At 44.7% G+C, this 12970-nt stretch overlaps 1 protein-coding gene across 1 annotated transcript; it reads left to right on the top strand.

Annotated features, from left to right (window-relative positions):
* The first annotated feature begins 252 nt into the window (after window positions 1-252).
* On the top strand, window positions 253-11565 carry ky (kyphoscoliosis peptidase). The gene is made up of 8 exons (XM_083633734.1): window positions 253-303; window positions 2275-2920; window positions 5575-5689; window positions 6186-6303; window positions 6984-7175; window positions 7824-8014; window positions 9122-9548; window positions 9893-11565. Exons 2-8 carry the CDS (start codon window positions 2324-2326, stop codon window positions 10791-10793), a joined length of 2541 nt encoding a protein of 846 aa, XP_083489860.1. The 5' UTR covers window positions 253-303; window positions 2275-2323; the 3' UTR covers window positions 10794-11565.
* The last annotated feature ends 1405 nt before the right edge of the window (window positions 11566-12970 follow it).

Below are 12970 nucleotides of genomic sequence, written 5' to 3'. Positions count from 1 at the left end.
CACACACACACACACACACACACACACACACACACACACACACACACACACACACACACACACACACACACACACACACACACACACACACACACGTCACACTCCTCAGTTGGGGCTTACTCTATTGGCTGGTCTTAACTGCTTTGTAGTATTTTTAGGCCTGTTATTCTGGGGCCTGGCCTGGCAAGCCACTGGGAGAGTATATAAGCCTCCCCTGCAACTGGGGACCACTGAGAAGGCACAGTGGAAACATCTCCGCTCAACACTAGCAAACACCCAACAGGCATTTTCAATCGTCACTGGGTGAGTAGAAGCCTCGGCGGCATTTACAGTAGATAAAAAGCCACCGAAGCTCACTTTTCATTTACCCACTTTTTCATTTGTGTGGAAAGAATTTAGCCACATTTTAAAGCTGATTTAAATCTATAATGCACGTATATAATGAGTAGTGTTCAAGATTGATATTTCCAGGTAAAAATAAGGTATTTTCATGGAAATAAAATACATTCTTATTCTGAAAAAAAAAATATATATATACAGTATAATAATTATATATATATATATATATATTTCATTATTTTCTTTATGTTGATCAGTGACCGTAGTTTATCATTTGATCACCTGTTTATTCACCTCAACACTGCCCTTCAATGATGTACTCTTAAGTAATAGTGTGACACCTAACTGATATTCTCTGTTGGCTCACCTCCATGGAGGTCAGAGGTCAGGGTAAGGTGTCAGTAGGGATTCAGTGTCTTGCTCAAGGACACTTCAGCAGAGGCTTGAAACGGTGTTGCTTGGTTGACGGACGGCGTCTCTAAACCCGCTGCCCCTTCAAATTGATGAGTCATTTGTCAACACATTTGTGAGTTTAGTTCAGGACACCTCTCAACACAACGCATGTTAACAGTAAATAGTAGAGTTGTGTTCCTACATATCCACATGCTAGAAAATCAAACCTTTTAAATTTCAACAAAACATTTTGTAATGTCTTAACATGTTACTTACAGTACAGCATATTTTTTGACACAAGTAACTACAAGGCTGCAAAACAACAACAACCAAAAAACGAGTATGTAATAGATCTGTAAAGAAGTGCAGTATAAGCACTGTAGCATTGTCAAAAGGTATATGCTCGTAGTCGTACTAATTTGAGGAAAACTTTGACTTTGTAGCTGCGACAGTGACTAATGACTCTACTCTTTGCATTCATTTATGTTCATGAATAGACATGATATACAGTAATTGCCAATTCATCACTGTCACAGAATGTACATTATAGACTCAGGTTTCAGTGTCTATCCGTGACGCTCAACTAGAGACTGAGAACTTTCTCCCAGCTTTCGTTGTTAAAACTGTCTGGAAACAATTAGAGAGTTAAAAAAAATGCATCGCAGAACCAACCAGTCTTTGGGGCGGCCCTTCATGCAGAAATAATGTCCTTCTAAACAGAATGAAATAATGTAGCGTTGCTCAGGACAGCCATTTTCTTCGTTTTAAAAAGCTCTCTCCATGTTACAAAGTGATGCTCTGTATCTCCAGTTTGTTTCATTACGAAGGATAATGGGGAAGAGATTGTCATTTCTGGTAACGTGACAAAGGGGTGTAGGATTGTTAGCGCCCGTTCTATCCACCTTTCAAACTACTCCTGTACAAACTCATGTGTAGAGTGGGAAGGTCACTTAATATTGAGTAAGACTGTCCCGTGACTGAACAGTCACAAGTTCAATCCCCACGACAGCCTTGTGTCCTATATGAAAGCGTTGAGCAAGACACTGCTCACACAGTGGTTCCATGTCATTGGTCCGACACCTCCATAGTCTGAAAAAAGTCCCATTGGCCAACCCCCGGGCCCGGCGGCTTTGGCCCAGCTGGACGTGGAGCTTCCGTCCCTAACCTTGACCCATATCCAGACCCTAACCCCAATCAGTGCCTAACCCCAACAACCAGGGGGCCACTGACCTTTGCCTAACCCCAACCCCACTACTCTGCTCATTGAAAAATGATGAGAAAACGGTACCCTTTCGGCCTAATGAGGTGTCGGACTAATGGGCAATCACCCACACGGTCTCAGTTTCTCAGGATAAGAGCATCGGCTAAAAATAGCTCCAAGAAAATGCTTTGCTGTCATCTGAATAATATCGGACACCATGCTTCAGCTGAATAATATCCTCCGTCTCTCTGGTTAGGACACCATGCTTCATCTGAATAATATCCCCCGTCTCTCTGGTTAGGACACCATGCTTCATCTGAATAATATCTCCCGTCTCTCAGGTTAGGACACCATGCTTCTCTCTGGTTAGGACACAATGCTTCCAGCATAATGTCAGCTGAGGTTGCAATCCAGAAGTTCTCCTTCCCCTTCTCCTGCACCACGCGCCTTTCCCAGCAGGACGAGCTGCCCCAGAAGGGATGCATTCAGGTGAAGGCACTGGAGCTTCACTGCCTTCAGGAGAAACCCCCCATCTTAAACAACCAGAGTCCCGTTACCGTTATAGGAGCCCAAGTCCAGAATGAGTCCCAGGCCCGGGACAATCCAAAGCCTCCTCTTGGGGGAGACATAGCTGTACCCGCGACCCAGGACAAGCCGATGCCCACTGAGGTCCAGAGCGCCGTGCTCTCCAGGTGCTGTGTGTTGGAGAAGCTGACGGTGGAGAGCGAGGACCAGCGCCCTGCGGCTAAGAGGCAGCTGTCCTCCGAGAGCGCGGCCAGGACTGCGGCCGTGGTGAAGAAGAGCACGGTGAGGAAGGAGGCGGAGGAGGAGAGGCACCCCAAAGCCAAACCGCAGCCGGGACAGAGGGCCGCGCCGGGGCCGGGACAGAGGGCCGTCCTGGGGCCCAGGAGGCGGAGGAAGGACCTGTTCTCCAGCTCCGAGGTTTTCAACAAAGTCGACGCTCACGCCATCCGGGCTGGGACAGAGGTGGGGACACTCACATTCCAGTGAAACATAAGATCACGACCGTTTTAACTTGACAACATAAACATTCTAAATTGCCCCTAGCTTACTTCCTGTTGCAGTGTTTGCTAATACAAGCTGACAGGAAATAAGCTACGTTTCAAATTAAGCAATATGCCCCAATAGGCCATGATGGTTTACAGTGATTTTCTAATGGCTAAGAGGTGTTTACGACACGCCGCGTTGCGGGTGCATGAACGTGCGGGAGCACAGCATGCAGTCAATAATGGCATTCAACCAGCAGGGGGGCACTCAGAGTTGAGCGGTTGAATGCCATTATTGACTGCACGCTGTGCTCCCGCAGCTGTACCGCACATGCACCTCAGAGGCAAAGCAAAGAAATTTAGCATGCTCCACCAATTTACACACTCCTACGTATATTCTATTATGTATTTCTATATATTTTACTGTCAAGGATCACTGATTTCTGTATCTGGTCTATTTTTTATTGTTGACTGAATGCTCCTCTCTGATTGGTAAAAAGCCAGGCGGGTTTTGAAACACTGGCCACTAGTGAATGGCCAATGTGCTATAGGACGAATCAGCGTGACATCACGACACCTGGATATGCCACCCAGAACCGCAGCAGTTAACTAGTATGAGTTATGCCAAACAAACGTTAATATCTCAAAAACTATACATCACATTGCTTATATTGTGACATTCTGAGTGAGAGCAGAAGTAGCTCAAGGGTCTGATGTATAATATATGTATGTTGTGTTAAAGTTGTGCGAACTGTCGCAGTTTTTAAAATGAAGTGAATTTAGTAAAAAGCACAGCCTGCTAGCGCGAGACAATCAAGGCTGGCTCCATAGGGTCCCATTATCCTCCTGAGACCCAGCAATGCATTTTTGTGCACTGTAGTGCACATCATTTTTGCTTAATTCCTCTAATACTATACATGTGACTCTATTAAGTACTGATGTCCCTTACAGAGGACAACCATAGCTTTCCAATGATATACAGTATCATGCGTGGGGGTGTGGCCATGCCAACTAGCCTTTACCTGTCTTTTGAAAATGGCTGCCATCACAACAAGCACATTTTATGGAAGAAGGAAAGGTAAGCATGATATTCATATTTAAAATGTTTTTCAATGTTATATTTTGATTTCTTTTTAGTAAGTAAACATCTAAGGAGCATTTTCAGTGAGTTTTCAGAGCTGAACTTATTTATTTTCAGGGGGAAAAACACTAATTGATTAATGTACACTGTAGTGCACGTCAGGAGTTACTGTATGTTTGTTTCACATTTATTTAGTAGTGAGTGTGAGAGGATTCTCAACAGAATACATTTAATACATTTTAGAGATTGTGTCCCGATGATGTCATCAGTGATGTCATCATTCCCCAGATGATGATGTCATCAGTGATGTTGTCAGTCTTTTCATAATTACAATTCCAAAAGAATCCAGTGGAGCTTTTCATAGCTATGTTATTTTGTTCATGTTTTATGCTCGACATAAGTCCGGTTGTGCACTACAGTGCACATGTTGTAACATTTTAATAAAGTTAAGTAAAAAAAATCTTTAAATCTTTAAATGGGTTCTTAACACCCCAACACTTAATTTATCCAAAGAAATTAAAAATTTCACTTTTTTACCCCTGGGTCTCAGGACCAACCAAATATAAGCTGTCATTTGTTTACCAACACTGACTGAGCTCTCGTATAGCCTGCTTAATTGACTGACAGCTGTTGTCAATGTGATGTCATTAGCTTTCTGCCTATATATACAGTATACACACCCTTTAGTCTGTCATGCGAGTCGTTTGCCTGATGAAGACCTTGTTGGGTTGATTTTTTTAAATAGTCAATGAATATGGTGAGCTGTATTCCAGTGTGCAGATATCTACTCTCTGCTATCTTCACATGTACTGTTATCTGGCACCTGGCCTCAAAACAGATACAACTACTCTACTGAACCACACTCCTATTCAGTGGTTCTCAAAGTGGGTTCCACCAAAAAGGTGAATAGTTTTCACTATAATTCCATTCCATAAGTAACACAATGACAGAATGTATGACTAGTTTGGTCCTGGGTTTCATACCCAGGACCCAGGAAAAAGTGAAAATCCACTATCCTATATCGCACATGCAAGATGGCAAACCTCCCTACTGTTCCATAAGTTTTCAATGGTGATAAACTAATTCTAAGGGCCGATTCTTAGGTGGTGCGGGGACATTGCTACTGGATAAAATAGAGCCAAAACCAAATAAAAGTATGGCGACAGGAGAAGCCACAACAGAGGAGGGTCGGTGTGTTCCTGAACCCTGCAAGGAAAGCATTGAGGAATGATAACATCTACTGCACTGAACCCATAACAAGCATCCAGGCAGCACTCACGACCTTCAGCCGCTTTGTTCAATACACCGGAGGATAGTGAGATGCTCGCAAACAGGATGCTGCTGTAAGAAGGAAAAAACAACAGTTTACATAATGATGTTGTACAGCAGTGCTTCTCAACCTTTTTCATAACAAGGACCCCTAAATTAGTCCACATGAGAGCCACAGACCCCCATTTGATGAGATTTTGACTTCAAATCTGGGAATATTTCTATGATTTTGTCCAGAATTCCATCACCACAGTATCTATATTGTGTGCGTGTGTGTGTTCCAGCTGAAGGAAAAGTGTGTGTTTGAGGTGAAGACCATAGCACAGAGCATCACACACGGAGCCAGAAATGAGCTGGAGAGACTTCGTGCCATCTGGGTCTGGCTGTGCGACAACATCGGTTGGTATTTTGCATTTTTACTGAACTAGAGCTTATGACATAATGTACATCCTACATCTGCAAACGTTTCGGGTTCATATCAAGCATTTTGTTTAAAAATGAGATATCCAGTTGATTATTTGGAAACACCAAATCCGACTCCACTAAAATGATTGACAGAACAAAATGAATACTAAATAAGGTTAGTTGCTTCGTGTCCTTGCTTCACAAAACTGTACACACCCCTCACCTATCAGCCTGTCATTTGTTAGTGTTATTGTTCATTTAATATACTTAGATTTTACAAGCATATAGTTCAGGTTTGGTAAGGTATATTTCTGACCCCAAATTTGCTTGTTGGAATCATTTTATTTATGTAAGAATTAAAGGCATATTAGCATAATATAGATTTCAACTTTGGTCATCTATATGTAAGAGTAGGCGTCACATTTAACCTAATTTTGAGCTCAGAGAGGTTTCCATCTTGATGGTGTGTGTGTGTGTGTGGTGTCTCCAGAGTACGATGTGAGTGGGTACCTGGGCCAGTCGGAGAAGCTATCCTCCCCAGAGGAGGTCATCGCAGCAGGGCGGGGCGTGTGCTGCGGCTACTCCAGCCTCTGTCTGGAGATGTGCAGGTAAACAACAGAGGGTCGGGGCCAATTCAGCCAAATACCTCAAATACAATTCACAAGTATTTGAGAGTGTAATTAAGGCTCTGTAACTGTAATTGGAATTCTCAATTGAAGATTGAAATTGAAAATTGCTGACTTCTAGAGGTGTTGGAAGCAGCAGTATATGATACTACACACATTGCTAATTTTGATCACTTTAACTGGTGGTAATGTGACAAACACAACACCAACAGTTGTATTTTGCACTTGCAGTTACAAGCAAATCACTATCGTTTACTTGAAAGTAATCCAGGTATGTCCCGTTGAGATTTGCAACTTTTTTTTCAAGAGAGACATCCATTGAAAGAATAAATATTTATCATACAAAACACAAGGACAAACAATATGTATTTCCTTTGAGAATGTTCATAATCAAATAATTGAACGCTATTTGTACACTCACAAACAGACAGAGATATTGCTCCATTCATCTATTTATTCTATGTTGTTTTCACTCACTGCTTTTGTGCCACATCCTGTATCCTTGATCTCAAGTTCAAGTTTGACAGTTGTATTATAAATGCTTACACTGGATTACAATTGAATTGAAGATTTACAAAAGGCCAACTTGAACCTGAGATTGAGGAGACAGGATGCAAAACAAAAGGCATTGAGTGTGTGCTGCATTGGCTCTGTTTTGGCAGAGAGGTTGGCATTGAGTGCCAGGAAGTGCCGGGCCACAGTAAGGGCATCGGCCACCGCCAGGGCCAGAGCCTGAGAGACGTCAAGTCGGACCACATGTGGAACGCCGTGCTGCTGGGAGGACAGTGGTTCCTGATGGATGCCTGCTGGGGAGCGGGCCGAGTGGACATGGACCAGAAAAGCTTTGTCAAAAGGTACTAAAGAGACAGAGACAACAGATCTCCACATGAGAGGTTCTGCTCTCGTGCTGCAACTAACGATTATTTTCATTGTCAATTATTTTCTTGATGAATCAATTAATTGTCTGGTCTATAAAATGTCAGAAAATGACAATCAGTGTTTCCCAAAGCCCAAGATGACATCCTCCAATGTCTTATTTTGTCCACAACCCAAATAGTTTACTGTCATAGAGGAGTAAAGAAACCAGAAAGTGTTCACATTTAAGATGCTGGAATCAGAGAATTCTGACTTAAAAATAACTCAAACCAATTATCAAAATAGTTGGCGATTAATGGTTATTGGCATCACACTATTAATAATGCAATGCATTTTTTTAAGGTAGAAAGGAAATAATTGCTTTTATCTCCTGATCAAAAATGCATTGCATTATGAATAGTGTGATGCCAATTAAACAAGGGTCATGATGTCATGACCCTTGTTTAATCACATCATAGTCCCCAAATTATTCCTGTAAAATCATTCCACCAAAGCACTGCAGCATACCTGTAGGAATTCTGACAAAATTCCCAGTTTTCTGTTTGGACCATCTGCTTGAATGCAACTGAAAACAGCAGTGATTGGAGTCTCTGACCAGCCGGTTGTCTCCATCTGTTGCCTCCAAGGTTCGATGATTTCTATTTCCTGACGGACCCTGAGGACTTCATCCACTCACACTTCCCTGACGAGGAGAGGTGGCAGCTCCTGGACTCCCCTGTCCCCCTGGAGGAGTTTGAGAGGCGCGTCTTCAAAACCTCCGCCTTCTTCGCCATGGGCCTCAGACTTATTCAACCTCATCACTTTTACATAGTCACAGGTGGGGGCGCTTGATTGATCGATTTTATTTAGTTGAGGGATTTTAGTACACTTCAATGATGACGTTACACAGGCGGGGGTATGAAGTTTAGTCTCGTCTTCACAGTGTGGTGTCACCTAAATACGTTCAATCTTCAAAGTCAAGGTTTTAATCAAATGGATTAAACAGCTACACAGTGGCTGCGTCATTGGAGAAATTGTGTTAAAATTGAGTCTCAAATTAGGTTTCTCTTGATTTGATTTGATCTCACACCACGGCCTTATTTTCAGATTGCCTGGGTGCATTGACCAGACAACATTAGCATATTTAATCAGCACAATGTTTACGGGCGTGTTCTGGGACTTCTGCATTCAGTTTAAGGTCATAAATAAAACAGCCTCTGAATCTACGTTGCATCATTCCCCTTCTTTCTCCAATCATTCCTTGCACTTTTTTTCCACTCTCCTTTTACTCTTTTTCAAATAAAAGAGAAATGGCATAAAACACGCACGCACGACACACACACACACACACACACACACACACACACACACACACACACACACACACACACACACACACACACACACACACACACACACACACACACACACACACACACACACACACACACACACACACACACACACACACACACACACACACACACACACACACACACACACACACACACACAAATAAATCCCGGGACAGTTCACCTCAAAATCAAAGATACATATTTTTCCTCTTACCTGTATTTATCCATCTAGATTGTTTTGGTGTGAGTTTTGGACATATCGGCCGTAGAGATCTCTGCCTTCTCTCACATACAATGGAACTGGTAGTTCGGTCCTTGTGACTATTATCTTTCAACCGGAAAAAAATAGTTCCAACATGAAACTGCTTTTTTTGGGTGCTTTGAAGTTAACGCCACAACCCTAGTGCCATCCAGTTGCATTGTATTGAAGAGAAGGCAGACATCTCTATGACCAATATCTCCTAAACATGGCACCTCACACCAAAACAATTTAGATGGATAAATAGCACTACAGGTAAGAGGAAAAATATGTATTTTGGATTCTGGGGTGAACTGTCCCTTAAGAAAACCACCTTTGATTTATTCTCCAGATGACGGAGAGGCGAATGTGTCCATGGGCTTCTCCAGGCCAGTCACTTTCGCCTATGAGATCAGCCAGCATCGGGACCTCCTGCACTGCGGAGCGTCGGAGCAGAGAGAGTCCATCAACTCCTCGTCGGGCCTCCTCACCGTCTCCCATCGCAGCATGAAGCTGCAGCTGCTGCCCCCTGCCAGCGGCACGTACGACCTCAAGGTGTTCGCCCGACCTGAACTGGCCACTGCGCCTCTGAGCTGGGTGTGCTCCTTCACCGTTGAGTGTCCCACGCCCAGGGCCACAGAGGAGATCCCCGAAAACCCCTTCCTGTCCTGGGGACTGCAGCCCACAGCAGGGTCCCTGGGGGTGGCAGGCAGCAGCCAGGGAAGCGAGGTGGCCGAGCTGGAGACGGGTGTCTTTGAGTTGACGTTGAAGACATCCAGGTAGGGATGATACGATTACCGGTTTAATGATAAACCATGATAACATTCCTAGTATTACCGTTTCAAATTTTAATTATCATTAAAACGGTGTTACCGTGATTACCGTGTTAAGTTAGCAACAGTCTCCCAGAAGCAGGGGCGCAGCCTTGATGAAAATATTTCAGTACTTAGTTTTGGGGGGTCTGAGTTTCCAATATAAACTTGGTGAAATTATGAGGATTTCAGTGAGTGTATGTTTTTGAAAAACTTCGGCACATTTTAACAATACTGTGATAAAACCATGATAATTTTGGTCAATGTAATTGTGATATGAAATTTTCATACCGTTTTATCTCTACATCCAGGCCTCTGATGGTGCTGTGTGAGCTGGTGCACCCGGGGCTGGAAGCTGCCGTGGCCAAGCGCTGCCTGGCAACTCAGATCCAGCAGAACCTCCTGACCTGCCACGTGCTCTGCCCCCTGCGCGGCTTCTACCGTCTGGCCGTGTTCGTACGAGACTACGAGAAGACGGACGTCAAGTTCCAGAACGCCGCCAACTTCCTGCTGCACTGCAAAGGGAAGGTGGTGGGTCTGGACGAGCTGTTCCCTCCTAACCTGGGCTCATCGTGCGGGCCGGGAATCCGTACATCGGACGCGGGGCTGTCCAAGTTCAGCCACACGGCGGCGCTGGTGAGCATGCAGCAGGGCAAGTGTAACATCACCTTCCACAACCAGCGGGACTTGGAGCTTCACACGGTGCTCAGCAGAGAAGGCAGCCAAACGGCGGCGACTCGCCCGCTTGCTCGCCACCTCTTCTGCACGTACACAGACAGCAAGGTGACGGTGAGCGCCAGCCTGCCCGATGCTGGGGTGTACCGGCTGGGCCTGTACGCCCGGATCGCCCCTGGAGGAGATTTCAGCCCCATGTGTGACTTTGTTCTGAGGAACAGCTGCGATCAGATGGGGCCCCCGTTCCCCTGCGCCTACTCCGCCTGGGGGAAAGGCTGCGTGCTGTTCGAGCCCCGCGTGGGCCTGCTGGAGCCCCTCTGCTGGGTGCGCTTCAGGGTGAGGGTCCCCGGGGCCCAGAGGGTGAGCGTGGTAGGCGAGACACGGACTGACCTCAAGCTGAATAAGAGCAGAGTGTGGGAGGGGGAGGTGTTCACCGGGAGTCTCCAGCAGCTCAAAGTGGCCGCTGCCTCAGGGGAGTCCGGCGACATGGCTGTTATGATGACCTTTGACATCAAGCAGTTGGAGAGAGAAGCGTGAAATGTGATGGTTGGCTCTTCTTAGACCAGATGGAGGTTGGCTCTTCTTAGACCAGATGGATAGCACTCTGAAGATACTGTAATTGATTGATAAGTGAGTCTGCCAAGCTTTTTATATGGACTAATGCAAATCGGACTGTGGTTGAAATATATTTGCAAAAAAGCATTAGTGTGAGCTTTAAACCTTCATGAAGCACAAGGAGGGTGGGGCTAACCACACCAGCACAATGCAGATAATGTCAGGTAAGTTGGCAATAGAGTGCCAAGTCACGCTCTCTTCCGGTTTCATTATGGGGCCTAATGGATTTCATTCCCCATTCATTTTTCCATACAGTAGATGTTTCGTAAAATCCTTATAGAGTTTTGCTTGGTCAAACCAGGCGATTCACCCAAGTGGAGTGGAGTATCATATAATTTATGATCTCTCCTGATTCTGAATATAGCTGAATCACTTGGTTTGACCATAATGATTTTTCAAAACGTACATGGAAAAATGGGGATCTCTTAGGTCCCATGCTGGACCCGGAAGAGCGGGAGAGACTTTGGCACTCTTATGGAGAAAGGTGTATTAAATTGACTACCATTCTCTACTGTGATTAACCCTTCAGATGTAGCAACTTATGTAGCAAGCCCCGCCCATCTGGTGCTACAAGCAGGTTGAGAATAGCTCCAGGAGTTTCATTTGTAAAAATGTCAAACATACTGTACACTATGTCAACTTTTCAAGATAGACACTGGTGCTCAGCCGTCTTGGAGTGCTATTATGATATACATTCAGGAGTGGATTTGTGCATAATTATTTGATGTTATGAAGCGCTGGCTGTATGATGCAATGATGATTGTTGAAAGGCGTGCAATAAAAGAATATACTGTGAAAACCTCATCTAAATCTGAATGTTTTTTTTATAGTCAAGATTAGATCAGAGAGCGCGATTAATGATGTCTAATCATATATTGCAATTTTAGTTTCCACAATTAATTATCATGGCATATTGGCGGGACTGAAACATTTAGAGTATCCATTATAGTTTTAAATAGTCAAGATGTCAGTGTGAGATGCCAAAAAATGGAGTAGGTGATTAATAACCATAATCACAATATCCAGCAAAATAACTGGGATTATCATTTTAGCCATAACTGTAAGGCAAGAAAAGATATAGGCCTATCTTTAAAATCTAGTTCAGTACATCTGAACAAACTGAAAACCCTACAACACTGTAAATCACAGAAAACAATGTGAATTCAAGCCAGTAAGCTCCCTATAGTTGGAAGCGTCCACATCCAGGGGGACGAGTTAAGCCAGGGTGAAAGTTGACAACACCTCCCCCCTCCAAGAAACAACAATGCAGTTGTAAGGAAAAGGTGACAGAGAACTCCCCCACAATACCACCGGTTAAAACGCGCTGCTGTACCCCTGAACCGTGTACGCCATTGTTGCAGTGACCTGGGCCCACTCCGCAGGCTTTGGCAGACGCCAGTGAGAGTGATGAGTGTTTACATGTGGCTGTCATAATAGCCTACAAATAGCCTCGGCTTGCTGCCTCAGTAAAGACACAATAGAGAGGGGTGGGGAGGATAGAAGCTGGTTAAATGGTCAAAGCGATACGGTACGAGGAGTGTGTTTTAAGTGTGCTAAAGTGTGCGTCTTGGGGGGAGGGGCGGGGATCTTGCCTTGAGTCGCTGGGGTGGGAGAAGCTGGCGGCACGCTGGTGGCAAGAGAGAAGCCAGGAAACGCTGATGTCAGAGGTTAGCCATGTGGAGGATTGTATCTGCCTGGCAACAATACAAGGACACGCACACAGGCTCTCTCGCGCTTTGTTTTCAACACACACACACACACGGAGCATGAGGAAAGGGATGTCTACAGCGGGGCTATGTAGGGCAGGAGTGGATTCCACACATTCTCTCAGCTCTATTTCAGCTGCCTTTTCGCTGCATTAATAAGTGTACAACTGCTCAAACTGCCACGACACACACACACACACACACATTTGCCCACATCCACAGACCTTTTCTGTTTAGTCTGTCTCTTCCAGTCCCCATAACAGAGAGCTCTCCACCTCGGCTGGTGCTGATACAGGCTTTGGACGCACTGAATCCGTGTCGTCTCACCAAGTCACAAATCCACTACTATGCTGAGCACACAATCTGAATTGCTGCTGACAACTGAGAGCGAAG

This window comes from Poromitra crassiceps (genome assembly GCF_964638095.1).
Source record: "Poromitra crassiceps genome assembly, chromosome: 3".
Lineage (NCBI taxonomy): Eukaryota > Metazoa > Chordata > Actinopteri > Beryciformes > Melamphaidae > Poromitra > Poromitra crassiceps.
This window is presented reverse-complemented; position numbering and strand designations above follow the sequence as displayed.

Excerpts from the sequence above, each read along its gene's own strand:
- ky (XM_083633734.1), top strand. The coding sequence starts at position 2,324 with ATGTCAGCTGAGGTTGCAATCCAGAAGTTCTCCTTCCCCTTCTCCTGC. Across the intron at positions 5,690-6,185 it reads CTGGCTGTGCGACAACATCG|AGTACGATGTGAGTGGGTAC; the intron begins GTTGGTATTTTG and ends TGGTGTCTCCAG. Across the intron at positions 8,015-9,121 it reads TCACTTTTACATAGTCACAG|ATGACGGAGAGGCGAATGTG; the intron begins GTGGGGGCGCTT and ends TTTATTCTCCAG.